Raw genomic sequence first — 19,578 nt, 5'->3', positions numbered from 1 at the left:
TGATGGACAGATAGCCCAGCATGCTGCAGTCCATGGGGTCGCAAAGAGGCGGACAAGACTTAGTGACTGAACAGCAACATCATGGGGAAAATCTGAATGAACTTTTTGGCCAACCCAATACATTCATGCCTTAAAGGTTACAGTGGAAATATCAACCTTCTCTTTAGAAGTTTGTGCCTTTTGTATCTTAATTAAGAAATCATTTCCAACCTCGGTGTCATAAAGACGAGTTTTATATTCTACTCTGAAATGCTTTAATTTTGCTTTTTGCAGCAAAATCTTGAATTCATCTGGGATTTATTCTTTATAAGGTGTGAGGGATCTACATGGATTCTTCGTTTTTGCAGAATCTGAGGCTTCCCTCCTCCCCATCCCCAACTCTCTGCCTTGTAATGATGCCCCAACTCAGAACTGCCCATTACTGCTTTCTCGGTTCCATATTCCGCATTAGCTCATGTTTATTCCTGTGCAAAACATCATACTGCTTTCATTATTTTAGCTTTATAAAATATCTTGCTATCTGGCAGGGTGGTAATATTAAGGAAAACAATCTTTGTCACTTTGAAAGGATAGATAAAGGTATGACTGCTTAGAATGATACCCTTTTGGGGACGTCCCTGGTGGTCCAGTGGTTAAGAAGTCACCTTCCAATGCAGGGGATGTAGGTTCCATCCACAGTTGGGGAACTAAGATCCCACATGTCACAGGCAATTCAGCCCGTGCTCCACAAATAGACAGCCCATGCCCTCTGGGGCCACACCACAAGTAGAAGCCCGCGCACTGCAATGAAGATTCCGTATACCGCAACTAAGGCTCTATACAGTCAAGAATAAATAAATAGTACAAAAGAATGATAGCCTTTTTTACTTTCACAAGTTCTTATATTTGTAAAAATAATTTTTAAAAAGATTCAGTGCACCCAACAAACAAGGATACTAACGAAAAGTGAAAAAGAAACAAATGTTTAAAACTTACCATACAATTTCTTCATCATATATGAACTGGGAAGGCAAAAGAAACAAGAGTGGGGGACAGATTTACTCCAAAAGAAAAGCATACACAGACCCCTAAGTACCGTGAGGAGACGCACACCAGCTTGTTCTGATTTTCACAGAAAGCTGGCACCTCTCTTTGGGTCTGGGTTTCTCAAATGTAGAAGTGACCCTTCCTTAGTGGAAACCTTGGTCTGCAGATGCTGCAGGATGAGGCCTAGTATGGGTCTCCAAAGAGAACTGGTCTGGCCTTCTGATAATGCAAGTAGCCATGGGGGCCCATCTGCAGGGGTCTGCCCTCATTAATGGAACAGGGTTGCTGAAATCAAGAATCTTAAAAACTGAAAAGGTATCTCTGTATGTATGTTTGTGCCTGCATATCCATCTATCTATCTATCTATCTATCCCTCCCTCCATCTTTGGTACTTCTGTGTGGGGTGGGATGGGATAGGGTGGGGTGGGGTGGGTGGGGAGGAAAGGGTGTCATTTTCTTAAAAATAAAGAATAACCCTTTTGGAAGCTCTGAGGACAAAGGACCCACTTGTACCACTTGAAGGGAGGCCGGGGTTGATGGCAAGGTTGCCACAGCTTCGTAAGAGGGCATTAACATTGCCCAACATCTCCACCCAGCATCCCCTATGTGGGATGCAGACAAATGATGCCTTTGTGGTCCTGGGAGGTATCCTGTAACTGCCCCGGCCAGGCCCAGTGCACACAGGAGGGGGCTGTGTCCACCAATCAGATCTTGGAGACACTGGGGTCCCTACATACAATGCCAGCCAGGACAGGCCACAGGCTGCAGTCTGGATTTGGGCCCACTGCGCCCTCTGCTGGTTGTCAGGAGGACAGCACACACAGGATCTGCTTTGGGAGGCCACCCGGACAGGGTCATCCTGGCTGAGCACTGCTCTGAGGCTCCCCAGACTCAAGGCTCTGAGGAAGAGGCAGAGTGGAGCCTGGTATCACCACCTGGGGAACCTGGGGGACACTTATGGGGACAGTGTCAGCTTTTTATTACCCAGTGGAAGGCTACTGGAGGATGAAGACCAGGGACACCAGTCTCGAACATGTAAAATGTTTCTCCCAGAGGAGTTATCCATATTTGACATACATCTTAAATGTCCTGCTAGATATTTAAGCCAGCAGCAAAAAAAAAAAAAAAAAAAAAATGACCTGAGCTTTGAACTTAACTCCATTTTATAAATCAAAGTATTTTTACACAGTTTTAATAAATACTTAATTTTCTAGTGAGTTAGCTATCACGCAAGTGGAGAGGGATGACTGCACTTGGCTCAGTTTAGGATTTTATCAGGAGTCATTCATAATTTCAGAAAATTCCATCATCAATGTCAACACCACTCACGGGGAGGCCAGTCCAGCATATCAGCCTGCACTGGGAGCCATAGGGCCTGGAGACTTCCTGTATGAGGGCAACAGATTACATCACTCAGCGTTCTAGCATCTTCCTGCCCAAACAGTGATACACTAGATGTACTCTTTTATTATGAATTACTTTTGTCTTTTATGATATAGTTTGGGCATTATGCTGATTTGGTAAAATCGTATATAGGTAAATTGTTTTACCTCTTTCATTTTTGGGGGTGTGGTGGGCAGTCTCTCACATACCTGACATTCAAGCTCCCCTTGTGTATGTGGCCTGATCTTAGGGATCTGCTCCTAACAGAATATGGCAAAAGTGATGGCTGTCACGTCCGAGATTCGGTTACAGACAGACTGTGGCTTCCATCTCGGCACCTCCTCGCCCTTGCTGGGAGGGGAAGCAGTCCCCAGTGATGTGAGTTGTTCTGTGGACAAGCCTGAGGCCTGCCCATTGCCTCACGAGGGATCTTGAAAGCAGATTGTTGCCCAGGGGAGCCGTGCCATAACTGTATTCTGGCCGGTGGGTACACCGGTGAGAGATCCTCAGCCAGAGGGCTTGGCTAAGCCACTCCCAGATCTGATCCATAGAAAAAGGGGGCAATAAATGTTTGCTGTCTTAAGCTGCTGAGAGTTGAGGGAAATTTGTTACATGGCAAAAGCTAACTAATACAAAGATCATGGTTATCAAATCCAGTTGGCTCTAGATGTCCTTAGGCGGAGAACTATTCTAGAACACATTTCATACTCTGAGATCTGGGCATGCCACATACATCTGCCCTCTTGATATGACCTGCCCTCATGCACTCACTTGAAAGCTGCTTTTGTATGGAAACTGCTCCCCTGCGGATGGTCCTTGGCAGTAAACCGTGTCCTGGGCTTCACTGCTGTGTCACTGTCTCATGCTATGTCTGATGTCACCCCAGCCCTCAGGGGTCCCTGTTTCAGGCCCTCTGCCTTTTCTGCCCACATCCTTGCTCCCAGCTGCCTACCCCGAGGGCTCCCAGCTGGTCTCTCTCTTCCCAGCTCTGCAGTGAGCTGGGAGACCAGAAACTCTGCTCCTTAGGAAACCGGCTCTAAGTGAGGATCTGAAAGCCTCTGATGAGCACATTCTTAAGCTTAACTGCATCAACCATATGATGCCTGCTTTAGCTTTTTCAAGGCCTTTCTGCCCTCAGGGTGGTACCTGGATGTGCTTGATAATCAAGGCATCAGGTGTGAGGTTTTCGGGACAGGGAAGCACCGTGGTGGGGAGTAGGTCAACATGACCACAGTGAGTGGCCAGCCTGGGGTGCCGGGGGTTCTCTGGTCATAATGCCAGGGACAGGACAGTGGGGCAGGGGGAGGGCGCGTTAACTCACGGCAATGAGCACGATGACAGACAGGGTGTAGTACACAGAGTCTCGGCACACGGCCCACCATGTCAGACGGACCACCTGCCGAGCAAAGGGCCGTTAGTGTTACCGGCTGGGGAGATGGGGTGTGGGGGGTCACAGCTGGGGGTCCCATCATCCCCAGTCCCCTGCCGCTGCAGACACACGCCCTCGGAGCTCATCTTAACTGTCTACCAGGACCACAGCGTGTCTGGCTGCTCAAGGCCACCTTGCGCTCTTGGTCATATTTGGGGACAGAAGGACAGCATGTTCACATTCATAAGTAATGGCAAAGCTGCCCCCTGCTCCTTCACGGTGACCAAATGGCACGTATCCCAGGAGAAGCCATGTGGCCATGGGAGGTCAGAGATACTCACTCTTCTCTCAGTGCTAGAACTTTCTGGGGTGACTGGCTGCCTCCCTCTATCTCCCTTGGCCAAACACAGCCTTCCATGAGCCCAACTCTCTGAGGTCAAGTCTAATGTCCCCCTGTGGCTCCAAGGATCAGGAAGATATGATAAGGAATTGAAAAGCCAGCTTCATGTACCCATAGGGAGGCCGAAGACAGGCCCCAAGTAAGTCCAGAGTCTAGCTCATGGTCAGGGTTACATTACAGGAAATGCTTCTTAAATATTTACTGCTGTCAAACAAATGCCCCACATCCCACCCCCAGACCAGCCAAGGGGGCAGCTGGCACTCTTTCTGCTCTCAGACCCACTTGTGGGAGGAACATAGGACACCCCTGTTACACATGAGGAAATGGACTTGGAGGGGACACCCCCACTCAAAGCCATGGGGAGTTACAGGCATGGCTAAGGCTGGGCCTTGGGTCTCTCCCACGTTATCCTTATGTCATTTCATGAGAAGAGAGACACCACTGACCTGCCCTGCGAATAATCCACAAACTCCAATTATACACAGGATGTTGAACACAGCAGAGCCCACGATGGTCCCAACCCCGACGTCTCCATGGGTGATGAACACGCCTGGGAAGAAAGAGGCACAAACCTCATGTGCAAGCCCAGGCCTACTCCTTCCTCAGACCCTGGCCGGTTCCGTGTCCCCCATCCCATGAATGGAAAGGACTTGTTCTTACTACCAGGGAACACCCAAGATGCTGGTGAGAATGACAAAACCAGACATGGAAGAGTCCTTAGGGACCCGCTACACCAATCCTCCCATTTTGGGGAGCAGCTTTATTGAAAATTTACATGCTGTAAAATTCACCCATTTAAAATATCAAGTTAGTGTTTTCTAGTATAGTCAGAATTATACAGTCATCACCACAATCTAATTTTAGAACATTTTCATCACCTCAAAAAGAAATCCCATACCTGTGAGTACCCTACTCCACTCCACACCCCAGGGAACCACTAATTCACTTTCTCTCCACGTCTCCCATTTTACAGATGAGAAAACTGACACTCAGAGCTGAAAAAACATGCCCACAAGAGTCTGGGCATCCAACCTGGGTTCTTCCTATATCCCGTGTCTCAAGCTGATAGGATTTCTTACCAATAACAGAGGCAAACAGCTCTGGTGTTGAGCTTCCCGCAGCCATGAAGGTGGCTCCAGCCACATCTTCGCTCAGATGGAGTTTCTGAAACAGAAGCGACCGCAGACCCTCAGGCTGTACTGCGGGAGCAGTAAACACGCCTACTGGACACTTACAGAGAGCGCGGGGCACAGACCCGCAGCCAGAGTCAAGCTTCAGGGCTGTGGCCTCTCTTCACTCATCCTGAGCACACACCCTCCTCCACTCTGCCTGATGCTCACCCCCGAGTCCCCTCTTCCCTTCCCCCACTGGTCAATTTTTGTTCATTGTCTGAACGCTTAAATAGTCTCTCTTTGATGAAGGCTTTTTAAAAGGGCCACCACGAGTCAGCCACTACCCCAGGGAAGAGAAGCTGAAACATGACTCATGCAGTGAGGATCTGAGGTCCACATGCGTGCTTCCCCACTGGATGACAAGGCGGGTTTTTTTCACCTTTGGATGCCTGGAACAGGAGCTGGAGATCATTGGGGAGCCTGCTAGTCTAGCGTCTGTCACTTCTGGTGCTCACGCAGACCTTGGGTACCATGCGCACATCCATACATCAGGTTGTGGGATGTGGAAAACTCAGGTGCATAGCCTGGCCCCTGCATCCCAGAAGGCCTTCTCAATGGGAGGCCGGACACCTGGCTGCCCACTGGAATAGACCTTACCTCTTGTCCTCAGAGTTGAGTCGGTCCTGGGTAATAATTTCACTGGGGGAGCATTTTCTTCTGCCAAGCCCTGGGACAGGGCTAGAGCTATCTAGACCCACTCTGCTTGGGCCATGTTCTGGACACAGAGGCCCATCCTCTGATCTGGAATTTGGGGCTGGGGGCTTTGGGTGCTTGGGAAAACCATGAAAATTCTGAGTCCCCCTGAATGCCAACCTGAAGGTGCCCAGCTATGGTCCTTAGAAGGCCTCTGGGAAGACGGGCTCAGACCAGGACTTGGTCTCCTCCAGCTCCCAGCTCTCAAAGCACTCCTGGGGAGCCTGGGCTCTGAAGCCACTGAGGAATCCATTCCCTGGGCCAGTACAACCTCCTCAGTAAGCTTGCTACGGAAGGAGTCCTCAAAAGGGTTGGAGCTGTGGGTTTGGTGGAAAATGGGATGGGGGCATAGCATTGACCCCCCTGACAGAAGTCCACCCACCCTAGCTCTGCCAAAGAGGAGGTGTCACAGAGGTTCGGCCATCAAAGCACCTATGATAGCTTTTAGCAGAATCCAAACCATGCTATATCCTGTCCTGCCGCCTTCCCGCCTCTGCCTGGGTCACTCCTTCCCTCTGGAATGACCTTCTCCTTCTGCTCAGCTGGTGGAACTTCTCACTTCCAAAGCCTGGACCAAATGCCACCTCCTCCATGAAGCTTTCCTTGGTTTCTCCCCAGAGATGCTCCCTCCCTCCTTTTGAATCCTCAGTGCCTTTGATGGCTCTCACTAGGTCTCTTCCATCAATCTTCCCTATGAGGCCAGGACCATCACCCTTCCTCACCTCTGTGTTTTTAGGGAGATGGGTAAACTCATCTAGCATCTCCACTGAATGTGGTCCTGTGTCCATGGGCTTCTGTCACCCCAAAGAGGGCAGGGGACCCAACCTTGTTGCTGTGACCCACAACCTATTCTGGGGTGTGTATTCTGGAAAGACCAGTTGACTGTTTTTCCTGAGGGCCTCCTGTGAAGAACTGATAGCCCACCACCCACGGGCTGCCTCTAGGTTGAGCATTCAACCCTGACATCCCAGTAGCCATTTCCTGATTCTGTTCCCGCTCTGGCTCAATTCTGTCACTGACAAGTGTCTTGGAAAAGAGCATATGGTTTTACCTGAGTGGGGTAAGGGGTCAAGTGTGGAGCAAAGGGAAGGCAGGGCCTTTGCACACTTTTGCCAGGTCACTCACCACTTAGTGAACTAGGTCAAAAGCAGCCAGTCCTGCTGTGAGCTCAACAGAGGGTAAAGTAATGGGGACGTGCCCACCCCTAACAATCCATGTCCAACCTGCAAATCTGCCAACGACAGTATGACCTCAAATAACTGGGAGACTTCATGTGGATAAAGTGCAGTGACACCCAGATCAGTCTGCACTTGTGCATGTGGGCTAAGTCGCTTCAGTCTTGCCCGACTCTGTGCGACTCTATGGACGGCAGCCTGCCAGGTTCCTCTGCCCATGGGATTCTCCAGGCAAGGATACTGGAGTGGGTTGCCGTGCTCTCTCTCCAGGGGATTTTCCCAGCCCAGGGATTGAACCCACATCTCTTGTGTCTTCTGCATTGGCAGGCAGGTTCTTTACCACTAGCGCCACCTGGGAAGCCCCCAGTCTGAACACAGTAGTTGCTAAAAACAGAGACAGTTTTGCTTCCTTGGCTAGAAGCTGAGGGAGGAGGGGGCAAGACTGGGAAAACGTAACAAAAGAATTAAAAGGAGAAAATGTCAGGCTGCAAAGGTTAGGACCAAGGGCATACCCTGCCATTGAGCTCAGCATCTTCCCTGGGGACGCAGAGCCCCACCTGGTACCTGCCACCTGCAGCTGTTCTTGGCAAATGCTTCCTAACTAACCAGCTTTGGCTTAACTACCAGCACCTGCTATGAAGCCAGAGGTCCTGGGTAATAATTTCACTGGGGGAGCATTTTCTTCTGCCAAGCTCTGGGGAAGGACACCACCCCCTAATTTTAACCTGGAGCTTCAGAGCGGGGCTTTGCACTAGCAACACCAAGTACTTGGCCTGACAACCTTCATCGTCCTAGTGCTCCCCACATCTTGGCCTGGTACTAACACACCAAGTGTCAGTCACCCCCAGCCCCCCACCCAGGCTTTGCCAAAGGTCCTAAGTCCTTCCCACGCACCTCGCAGATCTTCTCTAGAGATGGAACAAAGAAGTCATCACATACTATGGCCAAGGCGTAGAACATGTACAGAGCCTGCAAAGGAAACAGGGAGATAGCATCAGCCAGGACTCCCGCCAGCAATGGGCATGGCCAGGAATCCATCACGCTCCAAACCAGCCTGCTCGGGTTAGGAAAATTCCAGCACCACTGGAATGTGCTTCCTCAATCCTCTCACTGGCAGATGGGGCCCAGACAGGAGAAATAACCTGCTGAGCATCAGAGGGTACTAAAAGTCAGTCCACAGGGTCCTGTGTCCCTTCCTCTCTTCTTAAACAAGCAACCCTCTTTCCCCAACACACAAGTAGGCCCTCAACAGGCAAGATCCAAGCCTCAAGGGCCAAGAAGGAAAGCATTTAAAACCACTATCTTAAGAATTTAAATTAATCATCATCCTGATTTCCCCTCTTCGAGTTTTAGCGAAGGCATCATTTCCTGTCACCAACTGTCCACCTCCTGCCAAAACAGACAACTTGAGACCCAGCGTTTCCCGGGATACTGCTTGATGTTGGTCCAGGTTAAAATACCTGAGCCACTGAACATTGGGAGGCTCATGGAACAGAGTCCAGGTTATAGGGCTGATCCTGGGAATTTTTTGCCTTGTGATTGAGGATAAATCATGTCTCCAGGTCACAGTTTCTTCTGTTTGATGACAGAGCAAGACAATCAGTAGTTTTTAGATGGTGTTATCTATAGAACTCCTCTCTGACCTGTCCACCCAACATGACTTTACTGAGCTCAGCTTATATGACAGGTACTATTCTAGCCATTAGGGGTAGGTGACAAGGATGCCAGGAAAAGCCTCTGCCTCTTTGTGGGGGACACATAGGCAAATAAAGTATCTATATTGGTCAGGAAACAACACATGCAAACATCCTGAGGCAGGAATGTGTTTGATGCATTTGAGAAACAGCAAGGACATTGGTGCAGGCAGAACATATAGAAAGTAAAGTGGAAAATGACTAATGTGAGGTTGGAGAGAGAGGCAAGGACCAGAATCTGTGGAAAGGAGAGGGGATTTTATGTTGAACACTGGTGGAAGCCATTTTTTTAATTCAAAGAAAAAGTGACATGAATGCCCTATTCACAAAAAAGGGAAAGGCTGGGCTGCTTCAGCTTAGATGGTGTGATATCCCAACAACTTTACAATTAATTGCATGCATGCATGCTCAGTCGGTCAGCTGTGTCCGACTCCTTGCGACCCCATGGACTGTAGCCCTCCAGGCTCCTCTGTCCATGGAATTTTCCAGGCAAGAATACTAGAGTAGGTTGCCATTCCCTACTCCAGGGGATCTTCCTACCCAAGGATCAAACCCATGTCTCTTGTGTCTCCTGCATTGGCAAGCAAATTCTTTACCAACTGAGCTATTAGGGAAGCCCACAGATAAAGTGGAAGATGTATCAATTGTGACCACAGCATCCAAGGCAAATGTGTACTGGAGTCCAGGTGTGGCTATCCCTGAATTTGATTATCTTTTGGGGGGAAGCAAAAAGAAACAAATTCTGGGGGTATAGGAAGGAGAGAGAGAGAGAGGAGACACTGCTACAAATCTCAGGATCCCAACTTAAATTCATACCCTCAGAAATTCCCTTCTGCAGCATTTCCCAGGCAAAGAGCCTCTGGCTCCCCTGACATCTCAGAAACACTGGAGAGAAAAGGGGGCCACGATGGCACCACTATTTTCTTCACTTGGGCAGGAAGTTCTGAGAAGCTTCTTAGTGCTACAGACAAAACCTGGCTCCAAAGCTCAAGTTTTTTCCTGCTCTAAAGAAGGGCTCGGCAAACTTTTTCTTAAAAGTGTCTGATGAGTCTTTACAGACCATACAGCCTGCCATAACTCTGCTGCTACAGAAGAAGAGCAGCCATGGACATGAGGGTGGTTGCCTACCAATAAAACTTTATTTATAAAAACAGGAAGTGGGCTGGATTTTGTTCTCCAGATGTAGTTGGGTAGTGCTTGCTCTAAAAGGGTTCCTGCAAAATTCCCGAGGACCTCTCGAGTTCAGGAAAAAAGGCTTTGACAAGACATTGGTGAGGCAGAGGGACAGACTGTGGGACTAACCGGTCAAACCTACATCCCAACAGTGAATGGGGAGGGCAGGGGAAAGCCAGAGAAACTAGAAAGATAATAACTCCATTTGAGAAATAATACACAAGGCTGTCACTTGAAATTTGCCTACAATCTTCATTTTCATTAATGGTTTATTCTGTTAATTAAAACTTCACTCACCCCTTATTCTCAGGTGGCTACTATGTATGTGAGAATCCCAGCTTTCCCTTGCTTAATTATCTCTTGCAAAGATGAATACTTGGTTGGGTTTAAATATAGAAGCAGATGGTGCTGAGTGGTCAGGGAACCACATCAGGAGGAACATTTGCTGTGGTTGATCCAAAGTAGAAAATTAAACCCTGAGTGTTTTCATTTCCCTGCATCAGAAAACGAGGCTGGCAAACTTTTTCTACAAAGAGACAGACAGAAAATCTTTTTTCTTTGTGGATCCTGGAGTCTTTGTCACAATTACTCAGGTCGGCCAGTGAAGCAGAAAAGCAGCCACAGATGATATAGAAATGAATGAGAATGGCTGTGTTCCAATAAAACTTTATTGATAAGTATGGGCAATGGCTGTGGGCTGTAGTTTGCATGCAGAGAAGAGCAACTATTACCTATCATATAGGCTTGAGCCCTCTATGCCTTTTTGAACTGCTACTCAAACTCTGCCGCTGCTCACCAGGCTCATTTAACACAGAGGAAGTTTGAGAAGAAGGGCACCAAAGTCTCAAACTGCAGTTATGTCAGGACGGTAAAATGTGGGGGGGTCCTGGAGAGCATTATCCCATTCCCTGCTATGTCTGAAGGATGTGACCCATGTTCGCCTGTATTTACACATCTGGGGAAGAAATTCTGTCACTCCTGTTTTATGAAAAGCAGAAAAGGAGGCACAAGAAGACGTGAATCTTTGTCCTGGCTCTGGGGTCACTCGCTGCGTGACACTGAGCTAGTCACTTCACATCCTTAAGACTTCATTTCTTTGCGGTTGAAACGTCCAGGACCTGTTCTCAGAGGGCTCTTAGAAGAACACAGTGAGATCTCTGACACATTGTGCTCTGCAGACAGGCTTCCCCGCCGGAAGTTGAGGGATGTCCCACCCCAACAGGGCCACTTACCCCGAGAATGTGCAGCAGAACGGCCCCGTGCTGTCGCTCATTGTTGGAGAACAGGTCTGCGGGGAACTCGTGAATCGCTGGAAGACAAGAAGACAGGGTAAGGTGTTAGTTCTCAAGGAGTGTCCCTAGGGTTTGGCCATGGAACTGTGGAGGCCCCTGGTGTTAGACCTGGGGAGAGGCTGGCTATTTCTCCTCTGTCTGTGGCAGATCTGAGCTCTTAGGAAAACATTGCTGGATATGGATAAGGTACTAGATATTCTAGTACCTTAGAGTTGACCATGGTTTGTATATCCCTTGCAATTAAAAAAAGAGAGCATGAAACACATCACAACCACTAGGATGGCTATAAACAAAAAGACAGATAAAAACAAGTGTTGGCAAGGATGCTGGAACCCTCATTCATTAGTAGTAGGAATGCAAAACGGTGCAGTCACTTTGGAAAATAGTCTAGCAGTTCCTCAAAAGATTAAACAGAGAGTTTGACCCAGCAATTTTACTCCCAAATATCTTCCCAGGAGAAACAGAAACATACATTCACACAAAACCTGTACATGTATGTTCATAGTGGTATTATTTGTAATAACCAAAATGCAGAAACAACCCAGACATCTACCAACTGATGAGAGGATAAAGTGTGATACATCCATACAAATGGAATATTATTTGGTGATAAAAAGAAGTACGATACATCTTATAACATGGAGGATGCTTAAAAACATTTTGCTAAGTGAAAGAGTTGTAAGAAGTCAATCACAAGACTACTTATTGTATGATTCCATTAATACAAAATATCCAGAAGAGGCCAATCTATAAAGATGGAGATAGATTAATGGTTGCCTAAGGCTGGAGGGTATGGTGTTTGGGGGATGACAACTAAGAGGCACAGTGTTTCTGGGGTGATGAAAATCTTCTAAAATTGTTTGCAGCAATGCTTGCACAATTCTAAATATGAAGAGTCACTGAATTCTATGTTTTAAACAGATGACCTATATAGTATGTGAATTATATCTCAATAAAGTTGTGACCCCAGATGGCATTAGTGGTAAAGAACCTGCCTGCCAACGCAGGAGACAGAAGAAACACAGGTTCAATCCCTGGGTCAGGAAGATCCCCTGAAGGAAATCACAACCTATTTCAATAATCTCACCTGGAGAATTCCACGGACAGAGGAGCCTGGCAGGTTACAGTCCATGGGGTCGCAAAGAGTTGGACACAACTGAAGCGACTTGGCACAGAGTTGTTACCAAAAAAAACATTAAAAAATCGAAAGATGCCAAAAAGGAAAATCAGGGGCTGGTTCCTCATTCTGTCAAAGGATTCTGATCACATTCTTAGCAGAGAGCTTTCCAACTGGCTTCAACGCACACTCAGATCTGTTACAAACACATTCCCCACCAACAGTCTTGCCGAGGCTGGAGTCAGTTGTCTTGCTGTGAGCAGGCTCTGAGTTCACATGGCCAATTTCAGTTCTTAGTTCTAATATTTACAGGCTGGATCAACAGGGACACGTTCCTTAACTTCCTTGTGCCTCGGTTTCTTCATCGGTAAAATGGTGAGCTTCACTTTAATAACATGCCTTAAAGTGTTTCAAGCTCATGGTGAGCTTCAAACCAGCACCCTCACCCCAGGATTCTAGAATCCTCTTCCCTCACCACTGTCAAGTCAGAGCTGAGAAGCAGCTCCACGAAGAGAAGAGGCTGGAGTCGCTTCAGAACTCGGGGACAGGCAGCATCTTGCAAAGACCTTCCGGTCTGGACCCATCAGTCCCTTCTCCTGCCTTCTCCTCCTGCCCACAACGCATCTGTCACTCCAGGTGGGGAAGCGGAGATCCCAGGGAGGTCAAGTGACATTGTCGGGGGGGGGGGTGGCACTGTGGGCACCAGGAAACTCTGCCCTGTGCTGAGCACTCGTTCAGCAGAACCTCACAGAGCAGGGAAAACGGTCCACGGGAGGCGAGGCTCCAGGTCAGCCTTGGAAGGGGAGCTGAAGCCAAGCTGGAACAAGGGAGGAGGGAGGGCTAGGAGCACCCTCGTCTCCACCCCAAGGCCAGGTACGCTTCCACTAGGATAGGCAGCATCTCAGGTCACTGAGCACCACCTCATGCACCTTTCTTTGGCCCCAAGAATGCCCCTGTGGGATGGGTACCACCATGCGTCTGGGCTTGCAGCATTCTGGACTGTGGGGGGAGCCCCGAAAGGTGGTGAACCCTCTGCTTTGGGAACCAAACACTCGGGATGCAGGTACTGTTCCCGACATGCCCAAGTAGTCTGAACAACTCATCTGCTTCTTGGCCTCAAAATGTTCACCTGTAATGGAGGAATAACTGTTTCTCACCATCCAGTCAATCCTAAAAGAAATCAATTCTCCCTGAATATTCATTGGGAGGACTGATGTAGAAGCTAAAGTTCCAATACTTTGGCCACCTGATGCAAAGAGTTGACTCACTGGAAAAGACCCTGATGCTGGGGAAGATTGAAGGCAGGAGGAGAAGGGGACAACAGAGAATGAGATGGTTGGATGGTATCACCGACTCAATGGACATGAGTTTGAGCAAACTCCAGGAGATAGTGAAGGACAGGGAAGCCTGGCATGCTTCAGTCTGTGGGATCACAAAGAGCTGGACATGATTTAGCGACTGAAAAACAACTGCTCCCAGTGGGTGACCAACAGGTGAGTATGCTGTCTATGTCATTTCTGCAGGTTCTCCTTCAGACACTGCCACATCCCCATATCCTCATCACTGGTCCTCATTGATTCAGCTATCCTGGAAGCTTCTGGAGGGCGTTGATCCACACTGTCCTGGCACACAGTAGGTTCTCAATAGACCTTAACAGTCAACTGAAAAAACAATGCTGTAATATTTGGTTGGCCAAAAAGTTCATTCAGGTGTGTCCATACCATGTTTCTGGTATGTTTGGGTTTCTGGAAAAACCCAAATGAACTTTTGGGCCAACCCTATATTAACAAAAAGGGCTTCCCTCAAAGTTCAGTTGGTAGAGAATTCGCCTGTAATGCAGGAGACCCTGGTTCAATTCCTGGGTTGGGAAGATCTGCTGGAGAAGGGATAGGCTATCCATTTCAGTATTCTGGCCTGGAGAATTTCATGGACTGTGTAATCCACGGGGTTGCAAAGAGTCAGACACAACTGAGCGACTTTCACATATTAACAAAAACGACAATATACACCATCTCATCCTGTTAGAATGCTTTCATTACTCTTGCAAAACTCTTGAAGACCTAGAATGATACCTCTTCTGGTTCTGAGTGGGCACTCAATAAACGCTTATAAGTGCATGCTCAGTTGCTCAGTCATGTCCGACTCTTTGTGACCCCATGGACTGTAGCCCACCAGGTTCCTCTGTCCATGGAATTCTCCAGGCAAGAATACTAGAGTGTGCTGCCATTTCCTTCTCCAGGGGACCTTCCCAACCCAGGGATTGAACCCGTGTCTCCTGCATTGCAGGCGGATTCTTTACCCACTGAGCTACCTAGGAAGCCCCAAATGCTTATTATAAACTTCCAGGATAAAAGTCCCTACTCTGTGAATATAATTTGGCTCTAAAAGTGATGGGTTTTCCTTTAAAACAGATTTAAAAATTCTGCTTTTTAAGTCTCCCAATAAGACCTAGAAAACATTATTAGCTCCCCCAGACATTCAGAAAATGTTCCCACTTTAAAACAAGCAGCATTTAATGAAATATAGATTCTTTCACTTTTCCCCCCTGTAATCAAACTTCTTTAATAGAATTGCTGCTGTCAGTTCAAGGGCAGGAGTCTGCTTCAAGGCTCGGCTCAGAGATGGAGAATTATAGAGGGAATAACTTGGCATTCTTGTGTCCAGGATCTTGTTTCCAGGAGAAATGGAACTGTCTGGGATATAAGGGCAGATCAAACAGACATTTCTGCCATGAAAATTTGAGTCCGTTTTTGATTCTCCAAACCAATGATTTGTGAGCTGGTGATTTATCCAATCCTAGGTACTCTTTGAGAATTAGAAACAAGTAAGGCTGCCTTTCTGCTGTAAGGACATATCATCTGGGCTCCAGGGGGGAGGGGGATGTGGGTTATAAATGACTTTGTCCTTGGTAGGAAATGGCTTCTACTGGTTCAGCTGCAGCACCTTGCTCTGTGACCCCATGCATATGCTGGAGGGCTGTGAGGGGAGCAAATGCCATCATGGCCTGAGTTCTGCCAGCAGAGACAGAGTAACTGGCAGAGCCACGAGCTGCTCATGACCCATTGCCCTCTGTACCTACCCAAGTCTTCTGGACACACCCTGAGCCCATGAGGCAGGCGCCACAGCCACAAATGTCCCTGTTTTCCAAATAAGACTCAGCAGGGGAATGATCTGTTCAGGGACCACATGAGCCGGGACTTAGCATGGAGACCCTCATGCAGGGTTAAGGGCTCCCTCTAACACGGATGGAAATCACGCAGTACCGGGACTTGACTCGGGTCCTGATTCAACTACCCATCAGCTTGAGGGACCCTGGGTGGGTCATTTAACCTCTCTGTCCTTTCCGTTTCTTCTGTGGCAATCTGCTACCACACAACGGGGTGAAATAGTCATTGTTACTGTGTGCGGCATGCCCTGGCATGGATATCAAAGGCTACAAGCAGGGAAATGGTCACCCTGCCCTCCCCCGTTAGCAGCTGGTAACTGGGACCCGTCCACTCTCCAATTCAAGAATCAAATCCTCTAGAAACCGGCACACGGGGGAGGGGGGAAGTGTAGAGGCCACAGAGCCAATGCATTAATAGCAGGAACTCCAGCCCTCCCACCTTTGTCATCAACAGCAACAGTTTTCAACTGCAGGCAGCCTATGCAGCTGCTCAGGGCTCTGTCTCCAGAAGCAGATAACTTGCAGGTTTCAGGAAGTGCCTCTGTCCTTTGTTACCTGTATGACCTTGGGGAGTTGTTGAACACCTCCTGGCTGTGACCTCATCTCTAATGAGGATGCTACAGACCCTGCCTGCCAGGCTGCAGTAAGGACCAAGTGATACAGATAATGTATGCACGGCACTTAGCCCAGCTAGGCGGCCATCACTCTGAGGATCACTGATGGACAGGCTCCTCGCTCCACACCAGGTCAGTCCCCGCTGATCCAGAGGACGAGCCTCGGCTTGTGAAAACTAAAGAGAAGACGAAGCCAGCTCAGTGGGGCAAAGGGTGAGCATGATTAGATCGGCCACAGTAGGATCTGAATGCAGGTGCAGTTTAATCCCAGCTTCCTGAGAAAACCTTCTTCTTCTCTCTCGGGCTTGCTGGGATCACGAGCCCCTGACCACATTCAAGGGCAGGACGTCTGCATGTCGAGAGGGGCTGCGCCTGCCTTACCTGATCAAATCCCCACCAGGGAGAAGGGAGGAATCAACAGGGCGCACACAAGCAGCTTTTGAGGTCACGCCTAAGCCTTTAAGCCGCAGAAATCTGGGGGTGGTGGGTGTGGGGAGGGGGAAGAGATGTGTCTGCAGGTGGAGCGGAGCTCAGAACACCAAAGATGATTCCAGCACTGTCCACACTGCAGGGTAGGGGTGGAGGAGCTGCCAGCGACTCAGCAGCCACTCCCAACCCTTCTCTTAGAATTCTTTCCCGTGAACCTCAGTGCCCATCATTGGTTTCTCCATCACTCTTGGTTTGGGACCCCCCCCACCCACTGTGTGCAGGGGGTGGGGGCGGGGGACTAGGGCAAGAGGTCTTTCCTGTCAGTTGCCTTCCTAAACACTAGGGCTTTACCCAGGCTTCCCAGGTGGCACCTGCCTGACAATTCAGGAGACATAAGAGGCTCAGGTTCAATCCCCGGGTCAGGAAGAGCCCCTGGAGGAGGGCATGGCAACCCACTCCAGTATTCTTGTCTGGAGAATCCCATGGATAGAGGAGGCTGGCAGGCTACAGTTCACAGGGTCGCAAAGAATTGGACATTACTGAAGCAATGGGAGGGATTGGGGGCAGGAGGAGAAGGGGACGACAGAGGATGAGATGGCTGGATGGCATCACCGACTCGATGGACATGAGTTTGAGTGAACTCTGGAAGCTGGTGATGGACAAGGAGGCCTGGTGTGCTGCGATTCGTGGGGTCACAAAGAGTCGGACATGACTGAGTGACTGAACTGAACTGAAGCAACTTAGCATGCCTGCAAACATTGGAGGGAAAACCATAAGGCCACAGGGGACATCTGTCATCCCCTCCCCACCAAAAGCTACCAAGTTCTCTAACATAAACCAGACCCTAGGGCACAGCTGACCTTTTTTGTTGACACACACAGTTAGATGGGTGATGCCATTATATTTCAGAAACCCTGAATTCATGTTGCCCTTTCAAAGCTCTGTACTTTGGCTGACATTGCTGCTAGCTGCAAAATGTATGAATTTGTTTAACAAGTATTTACTGAGCCCCCACTTGGCAGGCGCTGGACTCTCTGGGAGCAGGCAGATGAGGTCCTGATGCCTCTACGAGCATCCTCAGGCCTGGCAGCGCCTCACCTTGGAGGGCGATGGGTCTTCTGGAGAAAGCCAAAGCTACTCAGAAAGTAACTGGTTAGCAGGATGGCAGACACCCTGATCCTGAATGAGTACAAGTCAATACAGGGTTCTTAACAGTTGACTATGGGTCAGGCACCAGGCTAGGCACTGAGCCTTGAGGATGGGCTCTTAAGGGGCTGGTGGGAATTGGACAAGTCAACATATAATTGAGAGACAGTAAAGCTTGCTGTGATGGTGAGGCATGAGGAAGCCAGGGGTTACCGACCTGGGGGAGGTGGGAAGGGCAGCAAGCCTGTGGAAAGAGCGATGCCCATGTCATGTTTCTCTTTTTTTGACCAGAGGATAATTGCTTGAGAATGTTGTGTTGGTTTCTGCCGTGTGATGAAGTGAATCAGCTCCATGGATATGGTATCCCCTCCCTCTTGAGCCTTCCCCCATCCCCTCCCCATCACATCCCTCTAGGTCATCACAGAGCACCGAGCTGGGCTCCCTGGGCTACACGGCAGCTTCCCACTAGCTGGCTATTTTACACATGGTCGTGCACATGTCAACGCCACCCTCTCAATTCATCCCACCCTCTCCTTCCCCAGCTGTGTCCACAAGTCTGCTCTCTACATCTGCCTCTCTACTCCTGCCCTGAAAATAGGTTCATCAGTACCATTTTTTCTAGATTCCACATATATGCATTAATATATGATATTTGTTTTTCTGACTTACTTCACTCTATGACCAATTCTAGATTCATCCACATCACCATAGCTGACTCAGTTTCCTTCCTTTTTATGCTTGAGTAATATTCCATCATATACATGTACCACAATTTCATCTGTTGGTGGATATTTAGGTTACTTCCATGTCCTGGCTACTGTAAAAAGTGCTGCAATGAACACTGGGTACATGTGTCTTTCTGAAGTATAGTTTTCTCCGGAGTCAAATTTTGAAGGCTGTGTTACTGACCTCCAAAGTTCTTTAATCTGCCATGTCAAGTCCTGAGAAGATCATTATTTCTGTTTTGTTGATGAGGAGACTGAGGCTCTGAGAAGCTACAGGAGTCACCTGCAGTCATAAAACCACTGTTTGACACAGAAGAGAGAAAAACCCAGGCTGGGAGCCCAACCAATGCCAGGTTATTTTCACCTAAGCATTTTATCCACATCTCAGAACTGAGGTCTCCTTTAACCAAGGAGCAGACTCCATACTTCCATACTTTCCCATAGCTCCGTGGGCCATGGGAAAAAGTCGTGCTCTCAGGGAACTCTGTTCAGAGTTAGGGCAGCCTGGATGGGAGGGGAGTGTGAGGGAAAATGGATGCATGTATATGTATGGTTGAGTCCCTTTGCTGTGCAGCTGAAACTATCATAACATTGTTCATTGACTATACTCCAGTAAAAATAAAAAGGTGAAAAAGAAAGAAGTCACTCTCTTGAAAAGAGAAAGGCACACAGCCTGTCTTAGGTCAATTCTACTTAGAGCCCAGGGCCCACCCATACCAAGGTCTAGCCCATTACTCCACGGATCCAGGGGAAACCTATCACTCATCTTCCTTGACTTCCTTGAAATGTTTAATAAAACTGATCACTTCCTATATGTGTGAATGAACATATATATGAAGGTATGAATGAATATATGTGTTATCTATCTACCCATCCATATATCTATCTTACATCCAGTAAAATTCATTCATTGGGATGTGCACTTCTATGCATCCTCAGGTCTCTGAGACAGAAGAGTTCCATCACCCTCAAATTCCTTTGTATGGCATTTTTATAGTCAAACC

The 19,578-nt window shown here is 48.4% G+C and overlaps 1 protein-coding gene across 3 annotated transcripts in view; it reads right to left on the bottom strand.

The window, feature by feature from the left end:
* The window catches only part of SLC24A4 (solute carrier family 24 member 4), a 184,866-nt gene that overhangs the window by 52,508 nt on the left and 112,780 nt on the right, over positions 1-19,578 (bottom strand). For all 3 annotated transcript variants that reach the window (XR_006344497.1, XM_043922424.1, XM_043922425.1), the window contains exons 3-8: positions 11,318-11,394; positions 8,113-8,187; positions 5,258-5,342; positions 4,625-4,728; positions 3,731-3,805; positions 976-1,001 (exon numbers count right to left, since the gene is read on the bottom strand). Coding sequence is in view for 2 of the 3 variants with exons in the window: in XM_043922424.1 (XP_043778359.1) it covers positions 976-1,001; positions 3,731-3,805; positions 4,625-4,728; positions 5,258-5,342; positions 8,113-8,187; positions 11,318-11,394 (442 nt within the window). In the remaining variant the exon portion in view is untranslated. The remainder of the gene's footprint in view (positions 1-975; positions 1,002-3,730; positions 3,806-4,624; positions 4,729-5,257; positions 5,343-8,112; positions 8,188-11,317; positions 11,395-19,578) is intronic.

The sequence above is a fragment of the Cervus elaphus genome, chromosome 13 (genome assembly GCF_910594005.1).
Source record: "Cervus elaphus chromosome 13, mCerEla1.1, whole genome shotgun sequence".
Lineage (NCBI taxonomy): Eukaryota > Metazoa > Chordata > Mammalia > Artiodactyla > Cervidae > Cervus > Cervus elaphus.
Note: the sequence above shows the minus strand (reverse complement) of the source record. Positions and strands in the feature narration are given on the sequence as shown.